This window comes from Falco biarmicus, chromosome 11, assembly GCF_023638135.1.
Source record: "Falco biarmicus isolate bFalBia1 chromosome 11, bFalBia1.pri, whole genome shotgun sequence".
Taxonomy (NCBI): domain Eukaryota; kingdom Metazoa; phylum Chordata; class Aves; order Falconiformes; family Falconidae; genus Falco; species Falco biarmicus.
The window spans coordinates 4,797,642-4,823,623 of record NC_079298.1 but is presented as its reverse complement, the minus strand read 5'-3'; the positions used below and the strand labels follow the sequence as shown (position 1 = coordinate 4,823,623).

Here is a 25,982-nt window from a genome sequence, read left to right as displayed (position 1 = left end):
CAGTGTCACAGCGCCCGGGGCAAGGTGCGAGCAGGGGGGGAACTTCAGCCGAGGCACTTTGGACTTGTGCGCTTTGCGGAAGGGAGGCGGGATGGCATGTGGCTGTCCCGGCCTCTGAGGGAGGCACTACGGCCTGGCTGCTGCGGGCGGCCCGAGGGGGCTCGGGGCGGTGAGGGGGCCGGGGGCGGGCAGGCTCGGGGCGGCCCCAGGGGGTGAGGGGGCCGGGGGCGGGCTGCCAGCTCGCAGTGGCGGCGGCTGCTGAGGCACGGGGCACGCACCTGCTGGGCGCGGCCCGGCCGCCCGCGGGTGCCGCCTCTGCGCGGCCCCGGCTTCACACGCGTCCCGCCTCACCGGCTGGGACCGCGCGGAAGGCGTAAACTTTATTTTCCTCAGCGACCTGCTGCCTGTGAGGAATTGAGGTCCGCAAGGGGAAGCGCCACCCCGTCCCTGCGCTGTGAGGGGGGCTCGGACGCCGCGTTCTCGAGTTCCCCCACTGCCCCGGCACCTTGTGCGTGAGGGGGGTTACGGGCCGCCGCCGCGCCGCGCCGTGCGGTGTGCTGAGGTAAGAGCGGACGGTGCGGTGCGGTGTGCTGAGGTGAGGGCGGGCGGCCCGTGCGGTGCGGTGTGCTGTGCTGAGGTAAGGGCGGGCGGGCGGGCGAGCCGCGCCGCCGGGACGAGGCGGGGCCGCGGCCAGCACGGTCCGGCGGCGGCGCGGGCTGCGCCGGGGCCCCTCCTGCGCCCCGGCGGGGCAGCGGGCATGACGGCCGCGGCGTGACTTCGGCTGTCGGTGAAGACTCCGGGAACGAAGCTAACTAGGTCGGTGAATTTAATTTATTTTTTCTTCCCCCCCCCTCCCCTTACTTCTTCAATTCGGATTTCTCGCGGCTTGCCGCGGGCCGCTGCCTTCCCGCCGCGGGCCTGAGGCGCTCCCCGGTCGGCGCTTTCCCGCCTGGCAGCGGGGGGCTGCGACACCCGGGGGGCTTTCGCCAAAAGCCCGCACAGCTCGTGGGCGATTGGTCTTTCCCACACGGATCGCCTTCCGAAAGCCCCAGCAGCTGCGGGGGCTGGCGTGGTGCACCCCGCGTCGGACTTTTTTCTTGCTTTTTACCTCTTGAGGGTTTAGTGTCTGAAGCAAAAGAAACCCATCTCTCTGGATGTGGGTTGTGAGTCACTAATACTGCAGGAGCCATTACAGTCCTGTCGGATAGAAGGGCACTTTGGAAATGTAACATCAATTATTGCTACAGCATTTGTAAATAGAATTTGTGATGAAAACACTGAGAACCCTTAACTACTAAGTAAGGAAATAATATGAAGGAGCTTTAAGTGCCAGATAATTACAAGAGCTCTGCTACAGCTGCACGCAAGGAAAAACAAATGTGCATTCATCAGCGGGCAACAGTGAGGGAAAACATTTATTAAAAGCACTTTTCTCTATTGCTAGCTTAAAATTGGGAATATTTATGAAAGTTAGGTCTCAAACTGTGCATCACGAGCACACACAGACATCAGTGCTGCGTTTGGTGCTGTGATAGAGGAGCTGCAGGAGCAAATGCAAGTGCAGTGCTGCTGGGCCCCCTGCCTGCCCTCTCTGCGGTGGGCTGGCGAAGGGAGCCCACCTTCGAGCAGCGCAGCTCTTTGTGAAATGGGGGGGTAGGTTCAGTACAAGCAAGAGAAATTGGACAGTCTGGAGACAGTGGAGTTTGGGACATTGTGCTGTTGAGTTTCAGAAGAGAGGCTCCATTAGCAGGCTTGGAGCCTGATTTTGTAGCTGTGCTTTTGCCTGGCAGTCATGCACGGGTGGGACAAGGGTACTCTGCTGCTAGTTCTACTGTACTTAGTGTGTGAGGAGACATGCAACTTGGGTTGCTTCGGTTAAAGCTTTACTACTAGAAAGCAAAATAATTCAATGCAAGTCATGTTCATTGCTATTTTGTGTGCTCCATTTACTCTGAACTCTTAATAATAGTGTTTACTATATAATAAATGACAAATGCAATGAAACTCCATGCCCAGGAGGGCTGACTGAGAACCACTGGTCTTGCCAAAACCAACAGAACTGGAAAGCCCTCAGCACCCTCAAAGAGCAGGCCAAAGGACGCTGTGTGTAGCCAATATCAGTAAAATATTTTTATGCTTTGTAGAGATCTTTTAAATATTTAAAAACAGCTGTAGTGGAGTGCTCGCAAAAGTCGGGGACGGTTTGTATGCTTGCAGTATTATGTTCCTGTTTCCCATTAACTAGCAGCTGTTGTTGTTTTCTTTGGGAGGGTGAGAATAAGAAAAAGAAAAAAATGATACTCATGACCCTGTATGTATGTGTGGTACCTCACTTGAGGGGAAAAAAATTAGATCCTGGCAACTGAGTTTCTGTAAATCACTGTAGGCTTTGAAATTGCTCACTGGATACCACTAATATGTAAGGCTCTGATGTTGCAATATTTGCTCATCTAGTCTTAGTCCCTGTAAAAGTCTGTGAGAATTTGAGTTGTGTTTAGTGGTGCCAGGGTTGTGCTACTCTGCTGGATCCAGGATGGGCTGTAGAGACCTGGCACTCTTAGTCACCAGTGCCACCCTCTGTTCATTGATGTTCGAACCGGACAGGTAGACCTGCCTCATGTAGCAGTCCTCTTTTCACGTCAACCCTTTCTGTTTGTAGTTCAGAAAGGAGACATGAAGAAATTTAAGTTGTCAAGACAAGAAACTGAAAAACAAGGCAGCTCCAGAAGGAACATGAAAACTTTCAGTGCATTTTCTGTGCCCAGTGAGCAGGTGTTTGTGGATCACCAGCCATGCCTGTTTCAGGCTGTGCTGAAAATGTTTCCCATGCTGATATGCCAATGGATTGTATGACTTTTCAGGCAGCCTGTAAAGAGGAATGGTCTTAACTTTGTCATTGTTTTCCTCCTCGCTTGTCATATCTGCTGTTTTTAACCAGATGTTTTTGTCAAGGCAGGGACTCCGCATGTTACAGTGTTTTTGTACAGTGGTTACTGTGGAGGGGAACACACTATTTACACATGAAATTGGAATACGGTTTTGTACACAGCAGCAGCAAAGTTGGTGGTTTCAGAATGCAGCATCTTAAGATCGATGTGTTAAAATGGGCTTTGATTCCTTCCATTTGTATGGATAATTCCCCAGTCATGCATTAAGCCATTTGTCCTTGCTGTGTTAACTTAGTTTCTCTGGGACAGAGTTATTGTTACAAGTTTTAATAATTCTCCTATATTTAACTTCCTGTTCCCTGTAACTTCCTTGTAAAACTTGGATTCTCTCTTACAGTGAAGTGAGGAATTCTGGTGAGTTCAGTATTCTCACCAGAAAAGATACAGGGCAGCCCTGTCTGGTCTAGTAGTACATTCATCTTCTCCTGGGAGTTGTCTGTAGATACCTGTTTTTACCCAATTCCTGTGTAAAGTTTACACAAGCAATACTGAACTTTGAACAGAAAGAGAGCTAATGCTGGTGACATGCAGCTTACATTGCTTTTTGATCATGTACGGCACTTTTTTTTCTGTTCATGAATGTTCTTGGAACCAGGATTAAATAAAAACAAACATCTTTTTAAAAAATCAGCCTAGATTAAAGTAATAGAAGTAACAGAGAAGATGTCTCTAGCTAGTCTGAACTGTATTTTTGCCTTCTGGACCAAATATTCTTAATTATGGTTTAAATTAGTGCTGATTACAGAATCTTTGTGATTGCTCCATCTGGTCATTTTTATGGCAGCAGGAAGTGAAAATGCCTTTATCTTTAGCAGACTACATACTTGTGACTCCTTTGAGGTAATTGTCGTTCTGAGGATCTGTGGTTGCTTTATTTCAGTCTACAGTAGGTATGGCATGGGTGAAACTAACACAGCGGCTGCTGTTAACACAATTAACTATTTGTCATCTTATTTCCAGGAACAAATGAGAGATGCTGTTTCACATTCTGCTTTGAAATAGTACAATGAAATATTTGTAGTCACCAAAATAGTGGTTCTTTCCTTCAAACACCTAGGAGCAATAGGGCTAAGGTGTCTGGGTGACAGCTTTTGCTTCTTGCAGTGCCTATGACGGGAAAGCAAGTGATGGACCATAACTTCATGGATTATTTAGAGCTCATGATGGTGGAAATTTTTTACGTGTTTTGAAAGTGAGAGCTTTAAAGCATTTGCAGTAACATCCATGCCCTATAATTTTAAAAGCTTTTGAAATGTATATCTAATTTTCTTGTACAACATATGGAAATTATCTCTGCCAGTTTCCTGCTGAGAAGTGGTTGAGCTATGAACAGCAGATTGTTGTTGCACCTGTAAAAGAGGAACATGGACTGTTTTTCATTAAGCTATACGTTTAATAGTATGAATACTGTATGCTTATGCCAAGTAAATTATTTTAAAAGGTTGTGGGGTTTTTTTTCTTCAGTCAGGAACTCAGAGAAAGAAAACTAGGTAACTTAAATCATAGGCTTTTGGATGTAATCCCAGCCTGTATCTTTGTGAAGTGACAGACTTAATAAAGGTCGTAGATAGGTAATTCCTCTGGCCTTCATGGCTCACCTATTAGAAAATAGACTAATGGAAGAGATACAGGTAAGGCTGGCCTCCTAACAGCTGTGCTGAGAGGCAAATTTTCCTCTAAGTAGGGGGTTGTGAAGCACTGCCTTTGAAATTTTGAGCTTTCCTCTTTAATTGCTCAAAATGTAGCTTAAAAAGTACCCTGATTATAACCTGGGTGAATGGTGAGAAAAGTGGATGGGACAGGCTCATCTTGCAGAGCAAAATGAAGATGGTCTGTGCTGAAGAAATGGCTTGGCTCCAGCCCCAGCTGAATTTGCAAGGGCTTTCCTTGTGGGAGAGCTTGCCAGGAGGCAAGAATAGTGAAATATTGTAACTTCACTTGATCAGTTGTCTGCTCCTTCAGGCAGACAGCTGTGCCTATTGAATCACCTCTGCTTTAAGCCATGGTCAAGACTTAAAGCAGCGTTACAGTCGCTGGATGGTCATATTGAAGTCTCTCGTGAGGGCCAAATGGGAGGGGAGGGATAGCTCTGAGCAGGGGGTCGCTTTCTTCATTATAAAAAAAATTATTTGGTTTTCTTAGGAGCCACAAGTTCCTTTGTGGGGCTGGCCTTCCACTCTGCGGGGACTTGTTGAGGCACTGTCCTGGGTGAGACAATGGAAACATACTCAGACTGCGCACTGACAGGAACAGTAAAAAACAGGCAGGGATCACCCTTTTTCTTTCCTCCTGGTCTTCTGTGACCACATACGCTTTCCTTCCAGGCTGCAGAGCCAGCTGCTATTAGCCACTTCAGAGGTTGTCCCACTGCAGATGAGTGTAGGTATCATGCAGTACATATGTGCATATATAGCACAGTACAGGCACCCCCAAACTGAAAAGCCAGTGGATTACATAGCATTGGCACCAATTCTTTTGCCAACATAGGTGTTCTCAAGGAAACTGTTCTCAGAAATATTTAAGGAATGAGGATGTTTTGGAGGGCATTTTGATAGTTTGGATTTGTAGTGCCGTTCAGATGACCAAACCCAGAAGGTGAACAACGATCAGCAAAGGCCCGGAGAAATGAGGTACTATATAGCTCTAATGATGAAAGAAGGGCTGTATTGATATCTAATTCATTTTCTAAGCAATGGTTGGTTTTTTTCCTCAAATAGCATTCTGATTTTGTACTTCCTTTCTATTTACAGAGGTGTGAACATCAAATTAACTGAAGTGCAGCAAAATGAAACCTCAATGAAAAAACAGACTGATAATTATTAGCTCTCAGTTAGTTTTCTCTATGTTTTTCAGATCAGTGCTACAAAACAAGATGTATTGGCAAATCATTCTGACTGTGTTTATGTTGTTGGGTAAGTTACTAAAAAAATAAGTCTGGTGGAAATTTTGTAGAACGAAGAGTAATCACCATTTCTATTCTACAGTGGTGTTTCAAGTCATTCTACTGGATTAGTATCTTATCACAACATGCAACTGGAATATACAAAGGACCTGATGTTGTTATTGTGCAGAATTGAAATGTTGACACTCTCAGGGTTGTGCCTGTGTGTCTTATCCAAAAAAAGCAGTGCAACTGACTCTTAAGATCAGGAAACATCAGTAGAGAGTATGTGGTGAGTCAAGATGTCTTCAAATAAATGCCCCAGGCAAAATTTGGTAAGATAAAAGTTCACGGGCAATTTTTTGTGATCCTAATAGGTCCAAAAGCAGAAGGAAAAATCCCTGTTCCATCAGAACTGCAGTTTTTTAGTTCAGTGTAGCCAGGGTGTCACTTCGAGCTTGAGCTCTGCTTTTTCAGGTAGCTGACATTGCTGCTTTCATGTGCACAGTGCTAATAAAGGGTCCTCTATTAACTGCAAATGGAGGGTATAACAAATTGGTTTTCTGTCTGGGAAATGTCTGTAACAATATTGCTGTATGCTGTTCAGGGTCAGCTGGTATTTACCTTTCATTTTTTTCATTAAAATAAGAACTGTTTAAAGACTTTTGGTGATGATGCTTAGGGAGAAAGCAGTTGCTGTAATCCAATGAAGTTCGCTTCAAAATTTGTGTTCTCTTGTACCTTCACAAAAGATGAATAAATCGTTAGGTTTCTGTATCTTTTCTATATACATATACATCTTTATATATTGATATATCTCTTTTGTATATGTATACATCTTTATCTTTCTATATACTTGCCTTTATCTACTCAGTATCAAGTATTGCATTATACAGCCTTCTTTTAACTATTTTATGTAATCTAAACATATTGCATACCTTTTAATTAGAAAACCTGGACGCCTTGGTGAGCTTTCATTGGGCTTCAGAGTAGTTTGTCACTATCTGATGGCCTGTCACGACTGAAAATCAGTGTTTCTACTGAGTGGCCATCTCTGTCTGGTTCTGAATAAGCAAATAGCCAGGGCTGGCATCTTTGTAGCTGTTAATCCAGATGTGCATGTGTGCTGTATTCTGGGGAAAGAACTGTAAGCGGTGGCTTCCTCTGCATCTCTGTCATGGACAAACTGTTACAGCTGTAGCTGGAAGACATTTTTAATGCATGCCGCAGTTTATTAACAGGCATTTAAGAGCTGTAGCAGTCCTGTATTAAACCTTCTGCATTGCAGTGCATTATAGTTCTTCTAACATTTTTTAAAATTTTTTACATTTCTGAAGAAGTAGAAAGTAGCTGCACACATTTTGACTTTATAGGGTTTAATTAATCCCTTGAAATTGTCTGGTGTGGTATGCGAGGGGGAATTTTTTTTTTTGGTTGGGTTTTTTATATAGAAAAAGAGATCAGGAATCTCTTCCTGCCCCCCATTTGACACTGTGAATTGGGTAGTATGTTAGTTACCTCCTGCTTCATGGGCAGTCATGTCACTTTACTCATTTATCCTTTTTTATCTATTGTATTATGAACTAGTATCTGTTCTAACTGAATCCTCTGCATGCAGCCAGGAGGCCTAATGAAGCTGATATTTACAGAGGCAAAAATTCTGTTAAATGAGAGAGGAAGGAAGAGCAGAAGCCTTCAGGAATATGACTATACAAAATCTGTGTAAAGAGAAAATGAAACAGTTTAACACAGTGCATAGTAACACAGTGTCTGCTTGCGGGTAGCATGCATCTACCTTTTTAAAAGCTTTGTGTTTTTATATTTTTTAGGTTACGTTTGTGTGCTATTAATCAAACAGTGCTAGAGAAGTTCTGGTTTTATCTTTTTTTGGCTATTGCAAGGCATAGAGCATCAATTAATTTCCATCTAATTAATTGATTAAAATATTTATTTCCTTACTGGTCAAAAAGCTAAACACAGAGTGCACAGACAACCCAAGTGCCTTTCTGTAACTAGAGCTGTAATTTTTGAAACTCATGCAGTATTTTACAGTAAGCTATTTCCAAAACAGACATGCTCATCGTTCTCAAAATCATTGTTAATGTAATTCAAGCTATGACTTACCAACAAAAGCTACAAATGTGGTCAGAGTGATTTATTTTGAAGAATGTAAGTCTGATGGAAAAGACTATTCTTTTTCTACATCTCATTTCCCAGATAATGTCCTGGGGTTGTGTGGTTACATCCAGTCATATATTCTTGTAATACTATTCTTTGGTATTTAACAGTTATGCTGTGACAATGTATTATATTTGCAGTGGGATTAATTTTTGTACAGTAATGAAGCCATGTTATAAGAGCTGGATTGCAAGTCATCAGCCACTCTATTGTCATTGTCAAATAATATGAACTTTTTGTTTTATATCTGATATCTTTGCCTTTATATTTGCAGATTTTCTTCAAATGGCAGTTGCTCACTGCATGGTCCACCAGATTCCTCCCAGGAACTTTACATTACCTTATAGGCTACTGAATGAGACGTTTCTGAGTCCTTTCTCTGCTGGAGTTGTAGAGAGCTGGTCTGGTTTGAGGAGAGAGCATGGAGCATCCAAAACCAAGCTGCCTTTGCTAATGAACGAAGAAAGTTTTCTGTGTTGCCTTTGGAGTGATAACAACATTGATTGTTCTTTGTACAGAGCAAGCATGCAAGCAAGGAAGTTTATTCCTTCAGAAATAAATATCTCTGCTTCTCAGGAAATAGGTAGGTTTTCCATTCAAGGGCATTAGAAGTTACTTCTTGAAAAAATGGTTGGGTTTTTTTGTTGTTTGGGAGGAGGGGAGTTGTGTTAATGGGTGTTCATTTTTATCCAAAGAAGACTACATAGTATGGTAAAATCCTTTCTCATGGATGTCTGTAGTAGGAGATGAAGGAAATTGTATAGTACATTTTCAAGGGGGGGGGGGGGGGGGATGGGGAAGCTGGCTGGCTTTCTAGAGGAATTCTGAATAAAATATGTAGCACTGCATATAACGATATAAGCCCAGATATTAAAAAATGTTTAGATGCTATGAGAAATATTTAAAATATTTTTGTGGATATGGGCTTTAAACTCCCTCGGGAGGCAGGGGAGTTGGAAAGCAAGTGCCATCTTTTCTGCCTGGATTATAATGCCTTAGTATCTGTACATGGATTAGATTGAATTATTTTTTCCAAGCTGTCTTTTCCCTCCTGTAAACCGTAGTCTCTGAGCAGCATACTGGCCTGTTGGTGTACTGCTGTCAGTGGCAGGAATCTCACTGGCCTCAGTAGAGTAGAATTTCATTTTACAAGAACTGTCCTATGGAACAAATAAATCTCTGTTAAACACTGCCACGCTACTTTTGTTGCTGTTGTGTATGCAGTATAGCCGCATATGTATGTGCACAGTGTACACAGTACAGCTACATAGAGATTGTACCAGTTAATAGTAGCAAAACCTCAACCAGCAGCTTAATTTCTTTCTTCCCCTTGTGGTCTTGTCTATAAAGTCAGGTAAAATATATTCCTTTTCAAGTAATTAGAATGCAGCAGTATCACATAGGTTGTTAGCCTTTTAAGTGTTTAGGGGCATATACTGGTACCCAAGTCAGCACAGATTATTCATAAACATTGGCACACTTGTGGTCCAGCCTCACCTTTGTGAATATCTGTTACTTGTCCTCTCTTTGTGAGTGAATTTTATCCTGTCTCTTCAGTTGTTTGGGTTTGGTTTGTTTTGTTTTTTTTAATGTAGTTCAGAAATGTTTAATCCCTTTCTTCAGATTCAAATTGGAACATTGAATGTTGGATTAAAGGCAAGCTGGACCTGTTAGTTTGTAGCCTACGGTTTTTGAAGCTGTACTTGAGAGACGACATGAAGGTTAATCTTTTATATGCTGTGTAAGTACACACTGTTAAATTTGTCACTACTAGCATTAGAAATCTGAAAGAATTTTCTAAAACATCAACATTAGCCTCAAGCTTGCAGCACAGTAGTAGCATTAGCTTTGCAAGCGGGTGATGTGTTACATACCTTTGTCTTACCTAAAAGTAATCTTGGACAATATGGAAAGTTTATGTTTCTGTCTTTGAGAAATGGTTGGAATGGAGTATCACCCTCCTCTGTCTTTCCATGTTTCTTAAAGTGCTTTAATGAAATTAGTGTTGATTTGCTGAAATATCTTTGCTGTTAAAATTGCCTAATAGTAAAGCTGTGATCTTGGTTCTGCCTTTTTTGTGATTTTGACCAGAATGTGTTCTCTCTGGAATTAATTATGTTACTTAACATTTAATACAGTGCCAAGCGCTACTCTAATCACATTAATGCCCCTGAGAGACACCCCCCTGTGCAGTTGTCACTGTGGTAAATATTCTCTGGAATGGTAATCGTCCTGACTGTGGGGTGGGCAGGTCTTGTATGCATGACCTGCCTGATCTGATCATAAAAAGATCTATTTGATTCCACTTATGAAACCACACTGGGGTTTTTCTGAATTACCGATGGGCTGGAAGGAATGACATGAACACACAGGCTTAATTTCCTTGGGTAACAGGCTAAATACAAATAGTTGAATTAGCTGCACTTACAGGTGATGACTTCTACTTAAAAGGCCAGAAGTCACTTGTCAAAAATTAGCCCTGTAGTCAGGGTAGAAAGCAAGTATATTAACTAGTAATAAATATGGTTGTTTAGTTGGCATAGTACTTTAAAGCTGAAATCAGATTTTAAGTGTGTTCCTATTTCCAGTGTTCCTCATTACTTTGATTCCTGAAATACCATTACATGTGTGTTGGTGGGAGAAGCAGATCTGACTTTGCCTCTGTTCCATCCAGTCTCAACTGCAATAGATAAATCTTTGCCAGTAATCCTTGTGTAGGAATCTCTGTATTGGTTTGTTGGGGTTTTTTGGTATGCCTAACATCCATGGAACAACAGTTTTGAGTCCGTGCTGGGATGAAGTTCTTTGTGTTAATGAAGGGAATTCAGTAAGTGTCATGCAATTTATGAGAGCAGGCCCTTATAGACTCACTAAAGTCCTTGTTCTGTTTTTGATGACTTTTTGCTGCATAGGTGAGATGCAGTGCAGCCCCTGACATTGGAGAACTTGTTTCGCTCCCCAGGTTTCATATTAATATTTTTCTTTTAGAGTCCCTATGTTCTGGGGGAGCAGCTAGCAAAGCATTTTTCAGACTTTGATAAGATGACAGCTTTCCCTGTTGGCTTGCTGATACCTTAACATTTTATTCACATCAGCCAAAATACCTTGAAAACATTCCCAGTTTTAAAAATATGCATTCTTGGCATGTGTTTCTCCCTGGGAGTCTGGAAATCAAGCCAGAATTCTCACATACAGGACGGGTAATGTACAAAAATAATGACCTAGAAGAATCTACAACAAAAAAGCTTGGGTCCTCAAAAGCTTTTAATTTTTTCAGCATTAAAGTAGTATCCTCTTATTTTATACATCCACAGTTTGCCTGCTTGTAAATGGTATCAAGTTACTTTGAATAGAAAATGTTTTGTTCCGTCCAAAACAGTGCTATGACAGTATTATGTACGAGGCTCAAGCAAGGGTAACGACAGGGCTTTTACCTTCCCTTGCAGTATGTCTCTGGGAGAAGGAGGATTATTCTGAATCTTAATTAGACAAATTAGGTTAATTGTCTAACAAAAGTGAGTGATCTTTCCAGTGTTATGTATTCTAGGCATGCTGTAAACCCTGGTGGTTAATTACATTAACTGAAATCACTTAGCCTCAGGGATCCTTTCATAGTGACACCCATGAATGCTCCCAGTTTAATTTTGAGCACTGATTATAATTTGCCCTTTCAGCAGATGGTGATGTATAGGGTGTACTCATATTTTTGATGTATTTGAAGTACCTGTGAGGCTCTCCTTCAGTTCTGGCCCTAGGCTCCCATGTTTTTAAAGATAAATCATGCAGTTTGCCTCAAGACTGGTGGCTTAGTTCAGTGCATCAGCTATACACAGTCTTCTTCAGCTGGAGAACTTTTAACTTTTCATTAGAGACTTGCACTCTCATGAGCTAGGCAGCCATCAGATGTTCTGCAGTTTAATGGGGCAGCTTGTTCAAATAAGTATTGTCCTAGGGCTACTATATATCAAGTACATTGATATATAATTATTGAAAATCCTTAGAACCTCAGACAGCTTTGCTCTCTCAATTCCTAATAAAGGTAGTAGTGCTTGCAGAAACACAGTATATAGAAATATTGAAAGCAGAGTTACAGTGGTGACCCTGTTTCTGTTTTGTCTCAACATAGCTACCTAAATGTGATGATGTACGTTCCCTGAAATTAGAGGAATTGTAGAAGTTCATGTATTTCTTTGTTTTCGGTTAGGTGTTCCAATTGCAAGAAAATGATTGGAATTCAGTAAAGACATTCTGCAGTGTCTAATTTAAAATGTAAAAGTTTACCACAGGGCCGCAGATTAATTTAGCATAAGTAATAAAACCTTCTGAAGTATGGTTGAATTGTGCACCAAAGTACAAAACATTTAGGAGGTGTTAAGGTGTTAACTAAAAAAAAACTATCTGTACACAACTGAAAAAGTTAAGTGTTTGGAGTGGAAAAGCAAAGCAAGCCTTGGACACATGCCCTTGTTGCAATGTTAATTACTTCTGTGGTTCAGGGCATGCAGTATTTTATTTTTTTTCCCCTCTTCTGCAGTGTCTTATGCTTCAGCCCCATGTTTCCAGCTAAAAGGCACATTGCCTTTGTGCATTGTCCCTCCCTTCTTTGCCAGCCATTAAAACTTAAGTCCAGTTCACTAGTTTTCTGTTGAATCTGAAGAGTTGGGCTGTGGTAATCCATTCACAGAAGTTCATATGCTTAGTACCTATCTGGTTTTGCTTACCTCTCTGTGCCAAGAAAAATCTTTCCAAGGCCAGCAGGCCCGCATATAAAACTGAATGGGAACACGGTATATACTCATGTATATTACAAGCCCTCTGACTTTCCTTCCCCTCACCACAGTTTGGATCTGGCCTAAGTCTGATCACTGTTGCGTGATGTAAAGTGCTTGTTGAACCAGGATTTATAGCTTCTCTCAGTGTGCTGCAAGTCTGATGGAAAACTCTAGTTTTTAATAGCCCATTGCTTTGATTTAAGCTTACTCAAACTTTCTCCTCTCCTTCTACTGCATGAAGGCACTGACCTCTCCTGAACTTCAGAAGGCTTTATAAGCATAAGCTCCTCTAAAGTCAGTACCCACAGCTTAGGAAAAATGGTTATTCTGTGACTGGATCCATCTGCAGCCAAACTGAAGATGACAGGCTGCTCGTGCAGTCCCAGGCTGCTGCAGTTCTCCAAAATACTTTGGCTTTCTGTTGTTTTGCTTGTAATTGGCTTTCATACATTTAACCCAGGCTTGACAATTTGGAATAAGTTGGTGTGGGGGCCCCACATGATCATGTCCTCCATTGATCTATTCTCTTATCCCAGACTCAATTTTGGGAGATAGTCCCTGTGTTGTGTAAGTTCACAGAAATGCAAAGCTCATTACCTGGTTTCTTAGTATGTGGATGTCTTCTTCCAGGAGTGGACCTGGCGTCTTGATAGCATAGCTTGGTCTTTCCTATTGCTTTGCCCTGGTTGCTTGCAAGAGGTAGTGAGCTGTAAGGGAAGCCTACAGCGTGGAAGTGAGATACTGGTAATGCTCTTATCACAAGGGTGGAAGACCTGCCTGACATGGAGCCACAGGGTTTTCCTCCAGTTACACTTGCATTTCTATACACAGCTTTTTATGAAAAGGTTTGTGAAGTGGGAGCAGGGAGAAGTAACCCATGCCTGTTTACTCCCAAATGAGTAGCCTTTGAAACAGAATATTGGCACAACACAACGTGAGAAGGAACTCTATAGCACATTTTTTTTTCCCCTCCTGTACACAGGTGGTAGTCTGGGTGCATATAGGCTCAGTCTGGGTAAAAATGACATAATTATTAGGAATGATTCGGAGAAAGATGAGGGTGGGAGGGGTATGTGGTGGTAACTGCTTTCCAGATAGATCAGACTAAAGACACGGTTTGATGAAAAGACTACATTCTTATGGATTGATTGTGGGTTTTTTGAGACTAATAAAATCTGTGAGCAGCAGTAGAAGGTAAGGAAACATAAAAGAATGCCCTGTGAAGTCTTTGAAAGGAAATTCAGGAGAAACAAGTGGAGCCACAACTATAAAAACAAAAATATTCCAAGTAATTTAAAAGCTGTGTGTCTGCCAGATACCATCAGCATAAGGTTCCTTAAGTCTTGTGTCCTCAAGTCTGAGTCCTGGTAAAAATTATTTCAGGAATGTCAGTATTGACTGACTGCAGCACTAATAAATGTAAACTATATATTCATAGGAACCTGCATGGCTTATGGGGTCATTACTGCAGAGTACAGGTGGTATGAGGGCACAGTGTTACTGAAAATCCTTGTGTTACTGGCTTCAGAGAGCATCCTAAAACCAAGGTGGATGTATAATGTGTGTGTTGACCAATGAACGATTAGGGGGCCCTGACTCAAGTGGATCAGTGTGTGTATATTGTGGGGTTTCTCTGCAGTCCCAGTCCGCATGATTTGTACAGGCTTTGCCCCATAATTCATCAGCCCTTGGTTTGCTTCCAGCCTCTCCCTAGTTTTAGACCTTTTCTGTTTTAAGTAGGGCAGAATATGGTAATGGGATCAGTGAATCATGCCCCCTTCCCTGTGCTCTGTGGCGATAGATACTGTCAGTAGTCCTACTGCACTAGATGCCGAATTGACTAAAACCAAAAAAAGCAGAAAATCTTGTCCCTTCTTCTGCAATGTAGAGTTCTCTGCCCTCCCTGAATTCAAGTGTTACAGTGAGTCATAGAAACTATAAAACTACTCAAAACTTTCTGTAAAAGATTCTTACTCTATTAACTTGAATTTCTTTCTCTGGATTAGTAAACCCCTTACTGTACAGAAATAATTCCAAAATTACTTCAGAACAATTTAAAACATACGCTTATTTTGTGAGGGTGAAATGTCAAAAGCAGGAAAGAATCCAGGATGGCTTAACTGTCAGGATTTGTCTTGGCTTTGCTGCTGTGAGAAATTTGGCCACAAAGTTTTCACGCTATTGAATTCACTGCCTTAAGGAGGCCTGTGTCACTGGGTACCTACAGTACACCATAAGAGTGTATCTGTGTTTGAAAGAACCTAAAGAATATCTGTGGAGTGGAAATGAGAATGAAGAACACTTTGGGAACTGCTGGTTGTTAGAGTAGAAGCAGCTTTGTGCCCACTTGTGTGGTATTTATTTCATAAATTGAAAATAGTTTGACTAAAGCCAATGGAGATTGAAATCATGTATAAAAGCACTCAAACCCATGAGGATGGCTCTAAAAAATGCCTGTAAAACATACTTGAAAAGCATCTGTGTACTAATGTGTACATGGGAAATACTATGGCTTTTCTTTGTGCTGCTTCTTGAAGGTGACCCAAGGAAAACTGTATTAGAGATACAAACTAAATGTGATGGCATTTATTTCCATATGAATGCATATGTTCGTTTTGTATCCTATAAAACATTTGCCAGCATCAAAAGACTTAATGCATGACTGCTTGTGTCAGTATATGCTACTTTATCATTTATTTAATTTAAAATGTATCAAAATCGTATTATTAGAAAATCTAATTGAAATGTTTATAAAACATATGTTATATCCATGCAGCTATTAGACTATACGATTTTTGCAGTGGATTATGTAATCAAAACCTGTTTATGTTAAACTCTCAAGGAAGGTGTGTTCATAGAAAGGAGAGGAAAAAAAAGGCAACCCCTACCCTTGAAACAAAATCTGAGCGTTTGGTCAAAAATAATCGCATGAGCTTTACTGTGAGAAGGTAAAAAAGCACAATGCATAAGTTACTTAATAAATACTTTCCATGAGCCTGTCCAAGACAATAGTAGTAATGTGTGCAAGTAACTTGCTTTCCTAGGAAACACCAGACTATCTAATAGACAAACATGCTGTGCCTAAAAACAATTAAAGCCTTATCTTGGAATTAACTGTACAATGGTAAGACTTCTGGAGGACACAGGGGTGTCTCTTTTTCTTCTTCCAAATATTAGAAGATGTTGAAAATGAGGACTAAAATGTGTCCTGAATGGTAGAGTTCTTCAGCCTTTTGTTAGTCCAAAGCTTGTTTTTCATTTGAATAATTGGTTTTGATTGTTATATTGCTTGCTTAGTTGTAGCAGAAGCTGGAAGGAATGTTAAATTATTTAGATTTATTTTGGTGCCTCATGGATATCTCTATGGGGGTGACAGAATGCTGCCAATTAGTCAGGTAAACTAACTTTGTGTGTCTAAGAAGTATCTAGTAATAACAGCCATCAGAATCAGAAGCTAGCCTGACTAAACAACAGGTATCCTCTAGTTTAGTAATACCTTATCCCTAGGGTTAAAATCAAACCTTAGGGGTACTTTCATGAAAATCATTTAAACTGCTTTACTTGGAAGCCATTTAAAAGGGGAGAAACAGCACAGAAAAGCAATTGGTTCCAATTACTGCCTTTTTTACTTTTTTCATTTTTTTTTTTTTTTTTTTTTGTTAAATAAAGCTTACTCAGATTGACAAACCTCCTCTACTGAGATAGAGTATAGAAAACAATACTGGTTTGTTTTATGGTTTGTTTTTTTCCCCCTTGTAGATCAGAGCTGTCACTGGGAGATGTATTTACAAGCTCTCTGAAGGGGACCATCATGGTTGCTCCGTGTGACTGTAGTGAGTATGACAAGTGTGAGTGCTGCGTGCCTTCTCTGAGGCTCAACTACACTTACATCATGTGGCTGAAGATGGTGATCGGTGTTACACCTCTGTGGTCACCTTTGATGTCAGTCAAGCCCATAGACATAAGTAAGTATGACCTATATTTTAAAACTTTTTAAATAGAGAACAGCAGCAGGATGTCTTTTCTGGAGAACGAAGGCACAGACAGAACAGGAAAAGGCTTCGTGGTGCTGTCTCACTTGCTCAGGGTGGTGCTGTACACATTTCTTAGCTGCCTAATGCCTGTCTGGGCTCTAGTACAAAACCATACTGAGTAAAGGCCAGGCTGTCAACATACTTGAGCTTTCATTTCTAATCAGGACCTCCCTGTGCCTGAGCCTGGGGCAGTGGTAGAGCTTGTCTGTGTTGCTGAGATCTTAAGTTAAAAAGTGAGGGGAAGGGGGAAAGCTATTCCTAAGCTTCCTTAGCAAATAAACCCACCTCTTTTCTCAAGCAGCTCTGTTGTCTTGATGCTTTCTTCCTTACACATACAGTACCTTTGTTTTCCAAGTTGGAAAACGTCCTTCTCTATTTAATCAAGTTAAAACTATACTGACATAATGAATTCGATATGTATTGCTATCCAATGTGCACAGTTATTGCAGATCTTAGCAAATTTTAAAATGGTGGGGACTCTGTCAGCTGTGGGGGGAAATAATACAACTTTTATAAACTTTTTCGTCACTGGTGTGCTTTGCAGGCAGAGTAAGTTAAAACTGGGTGGGCTAATTTTAAAGATGAGAGATTGCATTTTTGCATCATGCTGCTTTTAAATTATGCTACAGGAAAAAATTAAAAATTCAGAGTTGTGTCTGCCAGTATTTAAAATTACATAAGTCTGTTCTGCTTAGTGAAGTATATTTTTAAAATGCATAATATTAGTGTATGTTCTGCTGCGATTTAGCAGAGTTATTTTAAAGTAAAACTATGAGTACTTATGTAATGCAGAGTTGTAGTTGCTTATAGATGATATTGGTAGAACAGGTGGCATCAGTAGAACAGACATCATTATCTGATTGTAAGATCTCAAAAGTGTGATGTAAAACTTACTGACTTTTGTTTTAAAATCTATGCTGCCTCCCAAGTTACTTCCTGCTGGACTTCATTAAGGCCATTGCTTTGAGATGGTCTATAAGTAATAATAAAATAAGGTCTGACTTAGTGTAGTGAACTTATACTGAAAGTAATACTAGGGTTTTGGTAAACTTAGTGAGGTTGCGGTAATACCACTTAATGAGACACCTTGAAGAGCCAAGACATCAGTGAAAGGCCATTTTGTATTTTATCTGGTATTGATAGAGGCAGACTCTTACTTTATTGGACCTGGCAGCAGCTGTAGGAGGTTCTGGGTAAGACTGATTTGTTGTCTGATCGCGGGGTTCAGATGACAGGAGGCAATTCTGGTTCTCTGTGTCACTAGCTAATGGCCATGGGCGTGCATCTCCTTCCGAACCGCAGCTCGATTACTGCTACCAGCCCATCTTCACCTCCATATGGAGGTTACCGTCACTTTCATTCTCTCATTAGAACTACTTCTGTGAGCCTTTCCAGCCTCCTGCACTCATATTTTTCAGGTTAGGAAAAATGTAGTGTAGACAGCATAAAGCCCTGAATGAAATTACAGATGTTTATATCTGGGATGGTGTGGGGGCAGGCTGGGGACGCCCAGTGCAGATGGAACTGGAAGTGAATATGTGCCCACTGCCAAAGACCCTTGAAAATGCTTTCTTTTTAGCTTTTACACATTGTATTATTCTCTGCAGTGATTTTTAGCAGGATATTGTTCTTGCATGGGAGAGACTCAGAGCTGTGAATGAGAACAAAATCACCTAAAAGACACTGTACTTACACAGTGATTTGAAAAGCTCTTAGTAACAGGTAAAAGTAGGATCTAGGTTCCTTGCCTTTGTCTGAGGAGGAGTGAATGTAATCCTAATCATCATTCTGAATTGCCCATCCATTTTCCTGTCCAGAGAGTTATCTGCATCCTTGTGGGAGACTTCTGAAACCCTCCATTTTTTTACTTTGCCCTAGTGTAGCTCTCCTGGAGACCTTTAATAGCCATAATAACTGTGGAAGGGATAGGAATATTTAGAATTTCTTTGTGTACAGTACAATGATAGTATCTCCTGTCTCTTAAGGAGCTGAACAAATTGCATTGCTCAGCGCTCCCACCTTTCTCAGTCCTCTTTTCAGCAAAGCAGCTAAGTTAGTGCTTAGTTATGTGGAAGAATCGTGGCCCAAGGCAAGAAATTAATGTAATTTTAAGGCAAATGTTAGGTCAGACAGCAGGTCCTGGTAAGTAACTATATAGCAGTGCCAAGGTGCAGTTTTCCAGTGATATTACACGACATTACTTTGTCATACACTAGCTGTAGAACAGCTCTTGAAAAATGCATTTAAAGAAAAGGCGTGAAAGAGACCTCTGAATCAGTAAAATCTCATTACTGCCAGCAGTTACAGGCAGTAAGGTTAGTGGTAAACTTGTAAATTAATTTGTCCGCAGTAAAACCAGAACCTCCTTTGAACCTGCATCTAGAAATGGCAGAGAAAGGTCAAGTGAAGATCTGCTGGTCTGACCCTGTGCTGATGCCATACCCGCTTCAGTATGAAGTAAAAATCTCTGCAAATTCCGGTCAAAGTGGTTGGCAGGTGAGTCGGCTCTGCTCGCTTTGCTTTGTGATGGAGCAGTGCATGTTGGTGGGTCTTCTCCAGAGCCCGGGATTTCTTATCATCCTCCTTGTCTTGGGCATTGGCTCTGGTGGGTTGAGCAACATGGCTGGTCTGGTTTCTCCTGAGCTGGTGTGTTCAGCAGACCCTGGTAAATGTCAGCAGAGTGTGGTAAAGCTGGAAAGCTGGACTTTGTCTCTTACACTAGGAGAGCCCCTGCACAATGATGAATGACTTGTCTCCTGTTGGGTCTTATAAACAAACTCCTATCTTTCTTTTTGCATGAAATTCTAGATTCTGTGAAGTCTAAAGGCAAAGCTTCTCCTTTCAGCAAACCCTGAATTCCACAATAGATGCTAATAATTATAGCTTTTTATTAGTGAGTTGCTTTTTCTGTTGCTATCATGCAATAGGCTCTGGAATAAAAGCAGCTGTTAATTAGAAGTCCATAATAACGTGTATTACACCATATTCAACTTACAGTAAATTTAAAAAGAAAGCTTTATTTTTACCCAGCTTGCTACTTAAAACCTACTCTCTAGACCATTTGTTTTGGTTCTCTCTGTCTCTTTCTTTTTTTCTGTTTATTATACAACAATGATGGCTTCTGGTAAACCAACAGATGGTTCGTGTTGCTCTAGAAACCTCACTGGCCATAGACAATATGCTACTTGATTCTTCATACTTAGTTCAAGTGCGGTGCCGGAATCACCGGGGTCCAGGGTTCTGGAGTGACTGGAGCATACCGTATAACCTCAACTTGGGAGGTAGGTCACATGCAGGCACTTACGTGCAGTAAGTCTTCTGGAATAGAACAGATTGCCCAGTTTAGTTTGTTTTGTGGAATGACTGTTTGAGAGCATGTGTTATCCAGGGAGGCACAGTATGCATGAGCTGGGCTGAAAAATCCTGTGGAAGTTCTTTCTCCTCCTGCTTCTCAATCCGGTATGGCTTTGCCAGAGATTCTGCGCTTTCCTTTGTACAGACTTGAATTAAAAGACTTCTGGACTAATGCATGTGGACTGCACAGCCATCTCCGTGACTACTCCTTGTCTGGCCCTGTTGCTCACTATGCACCTGTTCAGACCCAGAAAAAGCTCTTTTTCCAAGGGTTTTTCAATTTCAAAAGACAGTGGGCAGCGTTTAATCTCTACTTAATACAAGATTTTTCTCCCGATGCTTTCTCTTAACTTTTAGTTTAGTATGAGGCTTTGTAGCTAAATGAAAAGCACAGAACAAAGTTTTGGGTTTGTAGATTTAACCAAATTCATCTTGGTTTGTGAGCCCCATCCGTAAACTCCATGATAGCCCCAGTCAGTCAGTTTCAATGCATGTGGCTTTAGTGTATGTGTATAATCTTATATACTGTAAAAAATGTACTACCCAAATAGGGTGAGTTCCTGACATGTTGCACACCGTAAGAGCTCTCCTGGACTGAGTAAAGGGCTGTCAGGATTTAATGAGGTCCCTTATATCAACATAGCTCCTGCTAAAATGATAGGTCATAATGGCTCACTCTCTATTGAGAGTTGAATATAGGCAAGAAAATAAATTTTGTTTGGCAAATCCTTGGTGAGTTACCAGGATTGCTGATTCGCTTTGCAGATTGAGCTGGTTTGGGTCAGCCTGAGAATTTCAGGATTTTTTTTGCATTGTATTTTTCCATGCTCTGCTTATGATTAACTGGGAATGTTTTGGTCTGTGTTGTCACAGGTATCCTCTGAACTATTACATGACAATACTAGTGCCTTACCTAGTTGCTTACATGTACACCTGCTTACTGTATGCTAAATAGTGTAATATGTGTGCTTAAATTGAGTACCAAAGAAGTAGCTAAACTTTGCAGAAGGAGCTCTCTTCCACGAAAGCTGAAAATACACAGACCCTCACAGCAGTCGAGCATGAAACACAGGATGCCTGATTATATATGTCTAGAGGCCTAACTGCCCCTTAGTCTTTTGGATTTACATATATATAGATGTATATATACATTTAAAAGAAAAGTGTCTGTGTGCATGTATATATATTTATAGCTATAAAGCTTTGAGAATTTTTTGGGGGTAAATATATGTTTTCTCTCTCACAAACATGTACTGACATTCTCAGTTTCTGTGTGCATTGAGAAATACAGATTTAAAAAGAGGTGCAGTAGACACTAAGATGATTTTTCGTTAATCCTGTTACGGGATATGTAATTGTATTAAACATACATCTTATCAGTCAAATAATCCCGTTGTGACAAACCTGATGGCGGCATAGAGGAACTAATTTCTTCACTGCAGGATGCTCAGATTGGCCTATTCTCCTAATGGCCAGAGTTAGGATGAGCCAATGGAAGAACAGCGGAGTGTGCAGCACAGCTGGGAGCAGCAGAGCAGGAACACTGCCTTGCATCCAGGGAGGCACATTAACACTGGAAGAGCAAATGCTGAAATCAGGCAGTTATATTTTTGGACAGCTGACTAGCTTCATGTTCTGATTTATATTTAACATGAAAGTCTCTGACAATGACAATATTAAGTCTGCTCTTCTATCTGAGAAGGCCTGTATTTTGCAAATAGCCAAAAAAGATCTGATATGTTTCCGCAACTATGGGAAGCAAATGGGACCTTTAAAGAATTTTCCTGCTGGCTTTGGGTTGATCTTTGGCAAACTGTTCCTTTTCAGCAGGTAAATAACACCTGTAGCTTCCTTGAGTACCCGACTAACGATGCTGAGCTTATGTGTACCTACATGCTTTGCAAATTTAGTGTCTTTATGCCTAAGTGAATGAATTACTGTATCACAGCTACCATGTGGTATTAGCTGCACCGCTGAGAATCTAAAACAAGTTTTTGAGATGTTAATGTCCTGCTGACTTCAGTAGGAGCAGGAGTAGAAACTACTGGAAAGCTTGAATATTATTATTTTATAAAAATTTATTTTTTTCAGGCCCTTCTTCCCCAGTCCTCCACAGCAATTCACTCAAAATCTGTGTTCAGTTTTACAGTTTTCTTTCTTCCAGTATTACAGTAATGCTTCAGCTACCATATGATTTCAACATCCCTGCAGGATTCAGAGAGTTAGATGTATTTTTTTCCTCCAAACCCAAACATCATGTTTTTACTTAGATCTTCTCTCACTTCTCCCTGAGGACAATGTTACAATTTTAAAATTTGTGGTTTCTGTGTTGCGAGATGAGTTACAGGAGCTAGTCCTTTCTAGGTTGCAAGTACTCGTTGCAGTATTTAAATAAGCTGACCTGATGCCTTAAAGTGGGCTGAGTAACAAGCAGCAGTGTCAATCTAGTTTTTCCCAAGATTTAATTTACAAGAGCCTGTGTATTTCCCTGTTTCCCTTGTGCTGCTCTGTATTGCTTTTGCTGTAGCCTCCAGTGATTTTTCTGCTCATTTAGTTCACGTTTGCCTGGGGATATTAAAGGTTATTTTTATCAAAATTTACAAACATCAGTTATAGATGGAGACAGTCAAAGGCTCGTTTCTGCACCTCTCCCCTATAGTTACTAATAGTAATTAAGAAGTAGGAAATTTAGAAATAGAACTGGATGATAATAATAATGCTAATATTTTTCTATTGACATTGCTTTTCTGTTTTTTTGTTCAGATTCTAATCTCAATGGATTTTTTTTCCTTTTTTTTTCCCTACTTCTGCGTAGCTGAAGTCCTGTACTTCCCTCCTAAGATATTGACCAGTGTTGGTTCTAATGTTTCCTTTCATTGCATCTATAAAAACAAAACCAAGATTGTAGTGTCCAAGAAGATTGTTTGGTGGCTGAATTTAGCAGAAGAAATCCCAGAAAGTCAGTATACGCTTGTGAATGATCGCGTAAGCAAAGTTACTCTTTTCAACTTGAAAGCAACAAAACCTAGAGGAAGTTTCTTCTATAACGCATTATACTGTTGTCATCAAAATAGGGAATGTCATCATAGATACGCTGAATTATATGTAGTAGGTAAGATTCCAGATGATTTTAAATTATAATTTTGGTGCATTTTAATAGTCGGCTCAGAATATTTCCATTTTAAACTCCAGTTAGCTTTTATTGAGCAGTTATGATTTGTAATGCATGGTTTTTGTATAAGCAATTATATCTTTATTAATAACATTTCAATGTGTTTTAATTAGATGTGAATATTGCTATCACATGTGAAACGGATGGGTACTTAACTAAAATGACTTGCAGATGGTCTGCAAACCCAAACACATTGCTCCTGGGGAGTTCCTTGCAGTTAAGATACTACAGGTATGTATAGCTTTTAATGTTAGTTTGGAATGTATGTTGGGAAAGCATTGCTCTGGAAATACTACTACATCAAAGAATTCTGAATAAATGTAATTATAAGCTGTGCTTAGTTTCTGTAAGCTGGAATTTTTCCAAAGTGGAACTCCAGGGGTGTTAACCACGTGTGCAGAATGGGAACTGTAGATACCAGAGTCTGTAACATTGATTCTTTTTACAGGTTTTTTTCAGCTTTTGTAAAACCTGTAGATGCAGTTTGGAAGCCAGTTCTTTTAAAGTAGATGTGTTTGCTTGTATCAGTTATAAAAAAATTATTCTTCTAGTTGCTCGTATCTACAAATTGTAAGGAAATAAGGAAAAAAAGCCATTCACAGTGAGAGTGACTGAGCACTGGAGCAGTGGCCCAGAGAGGCTGTAGAATCTCTGTCCTTGGAGACTTTCAGATCTCGACTGGACAGGACCTTCACCTGACTCTGAATTTAACCCTGCTTTGAGTTGGAGGTAGGACTTGAGACCTCTCGAGGTCTCCATTCAATCTTCAATTTTTCTGTAATTCTGTATCTTTTTTTTCTATATCCAGACAGCAGATAAAAACACAGGGATGGAATTTAATTCGTTCCAGATGAATAAAATCTTGCTTATAAAGAGCTAATCAAATCTTGGTTCACAGTAGGCATATTGTTTTATGAAGGTAGCATCTTTGGTGGCTAGAGAAGTTCTTAGTTTTCATCATTTTGGTCAGGTGTTTTGGCCTGGTTAGCTTTCAGGTAGTTGGTTAAATTTTGTCTGTCTTTTGGATAGAGCAGGAGAAGTGGGATGTGGTGCGGAGAAAAAAAAAAAAAGTTTACAAAATACAAAACCGATAATTAAATCAGTGGTGTCATCATCCTTATCTTCATTTGTGTGCACAAGTATTGCCGGTGGGATTATTGTTTTATGATGAAACTAAAAAAAATCCCTTTGAGTTACTAATATATTGAGCTTGGGAGTTTCCTAGAACTGTGTTAGTCTTTAAATAAACAAGATAGACAGACAACCCTTCCTGAGAACAAATTTTTTATTTTACTGCTGTGCTGGACTGGATATGCGGAAGTTTTGGCAAACAAGCTTAAATCAGCCCAAGGGCCTAATCCTTTGGAAAGCTGGACTGTCTTCCCTGTTGGAGGTGGACTGAAGTTTTGAACTATTGTATTACGCAGGTGAACATTTCTCAGGATTTTGTGGACTAAAGTAATAACTAGAATGTTCGAGATTTCAGGTGGAGGCTTTTAGGGCAGGATTAGTGACTAGCTGACTGCTAAGGTAGGTTTTGTTTAAACTGCCTTTACAAATATTCATATAATGAGTGTACTGCTGGGCAGGGCTCTTGAAATAAAAAACATGCTGCTCTTGCCACGTTTTCATTCCAACTTTTTCACTGTTCAGGTTTAGTTAAAAATGCTATTTTCTAATAGGAGGTGATAATCTGTATATTTGCTACAGTGTTCCTGCTAGATCAAATGGTGAACATTAATACAGGCTGAAAATGCTTCCCAGATGATAGTATTTTTTGTGATCTTTCTTTTTGTTCTTTTTTTTTTTTGGTTTGTTAACAGTAAGATCTGAAAGAAGAGAAATAAAAAAATAAATTGTGAGGGATCACATGAATGTAGTGACGACCCAAAAGTGGAAGTATAAGACATTTAAAAATTTATAGTTACAAAACCAACCAGTATCATTTGCATAACATTCTGTTGCATATTGGGAACAAAAATACAAAAAGAACTCGAATGTTTACAAGCTTGAAACCACATGAAATAGGTTTTTTAATTGCCCAAGCTTGATTGCAAGAGGCACCATAAATATGCTGGAGTTGCTAGTATTTGCTTAGACATAGGCAAGTCCTCACAGCGGAAGTTGGAAGTTAGATGTGTTGCATCAACATCAGGCGTGTTGTGTTTTCCAGGAGCATGAAGCTATTCTTCTTAGTTGCTGATGCAATTACATTTTACAGATGAAATCCAACGCTCCTCAGTAATGTGGTGTGATAGCTTCACAGTTGGTGTTTTGTTTTGTTTGGGTTGTTAGTACGTCTTCCTCTGCAGTCAGTGCTGCCAACAGAAACAGAGGAGAAATGGTCATCCTGTAAAAACAGTGAATGCTAAGCTAAACCTTCAAAGCATAAGGCACCAGTTTAATCTGTATTAGCTATGTTGGCAGGAGCAGGAGAGATTCAGCTAAGTGTAACTTTTGTGGTTCAGTTGAGTAACTAATACCCTATCTGGCCACTCTCACCACAAGTCTGAGCTGCGCACAAGCTTAGGAGAAATGAGGAGAAACACGAAAACTTTCCATCACCGATAAGATGTTCAGTGCCATTTTATCCAGAGTCTGGGTCTCCTCTGTTCTGTTGCCAGATGTGATACTGACTGTATG

At 40.6% G+C, this 25,982-nt stretch overlaps 1 protein-coding gene across 9 annotated transcripts in view; it reads left to right on the top strand.

Moving 5' to 3' along the window:
* The first annotated feature begins 260 nt into the window (after positions 1–260).
* The window catches only part of LEPR (leptin receptor), a 41,068-nt gene continuing 15,346 nt past the window's right edge, over positions 261–25,982 (top strand). For 3 of the 9 annotated variants that reach the window (XM_056355998.1, XM_056355999.1, XM_056355997.1), the window contains exons 1-8: positions 854–5,860; positions 8,282–8,590; positions 9,631–9,748; positions 16,539–16,744; positions 19,164–19,309; positions 19,950–20,094; positions 22,983–23,279; positions 23,453–23,570. In XM_056355998.1, the coding sequence (XP_056211973.1) occupies positions 5,791–5,860; positions 8,282–8,590; positions 9,631–9,748; positions 16,539–16,744; positions 19,164–19,309; positions 19,950–20,094; positions 22,983–23,279; positions 23,453–23,570 (1,409 nt within the window). In that variant the 5' untranslated portion in view covers positions 854–5,790. Of the gene's footprint in view, positions 563–708; positions 817–851; positions 5,861–8,281; positions 8,591–9,630; positions 9,749–16,538; positions 16,745–19,163; positions 19,310–19,949; positions 20,095–22,982; positions 23,280–23,452; positions 23,571–25,982 lie in introns of those variants that run through there. The other 6 variants (XM_056355993.1, XM_056355992.1, XM_056355991.1 and 3 more) reach the window with 6 other exon arrangements.